The 470-nt window shown below is 46.0% G+C and overlaps 1 protein-coding gene across 1 annotated transcript; it reads left to right on the top strand.

The window, feature by feature from the left end:
• Positions 1-3: 3 nt before the first annotated feature.
• LOC111787278 (ankyrin repeat-containing protein At5g02620-like) lies at positions 4-465 on the top strand (the record flags this gene model as incomplete). The annotated part of the gene is made up of 1 exon (XM_023667337.1): positions 4-465. A coding segment is annotated over one exon (462 nt), but the record flags the coding sequence as incomplete, so codon positions are not given.
• Between the last annotated feature and the right edge of the window lie 5 nt (positions 466-470).

Here is a 470-nt window from a genome sequence, read left to right on the forward strand (position 1 = left end):
ATCTTGAAGGAAGCAGGGGCAGTCAATTCCAAAGACCAGGGAAAACCCCCAAGTGCAGCCAAGCAACTTAAGCAAACAGTTAGTGACATAAAGCATGATGTTGAATCCCAACTACAACAGACCCGCCAAACTGGTTTTCGGGTTCATAGAATCGCTAAAAGGTTAAAGAAACTTCACATTAGTGGCCTCAATAATGCCATAAACTCTGCAACTGTTGTGGCTGTTCTCATTGCAACTGTTGCTTTCGCGGCCATATTCACCGTACCCGGCCAGTTTGTCGAGCAGGAAACGAAAGGTCTTACTCTGGGACAAGCACATATTGCTACGAACGCAGCTTTCGTCGTTTTCATGATCTCCGACAGCTTGGCGTTGTTCATTTCCCTGGCAGTTGTAGTCGTCCAGACATCCGTGGTCGTGATTGAACAGAAAGCAAAGAGACAGCTTGTTTTTGTGATTAACAAGCTCATGTG

The sequence above is a fragment of the Cucurbita pepo genome, unplaced genomic scaffold (assembly GCF_002806865.2).
Source record: "Cucurbita pepo subsp. pepo cultivar mu-cu-16 unplaced genomic scaffold, ASM280686v2 Cp4.1_scaffold008601, whole genome shotgun sequence".
NCBI classification, from domain to species: domain Eukaryota; kingdom Viridiplantae; phylum Streptophyta; class Magnoliopsida; order Cucurbitales; family Cucurbitaceae; genus Cucurbita; species Cucurbita pepo.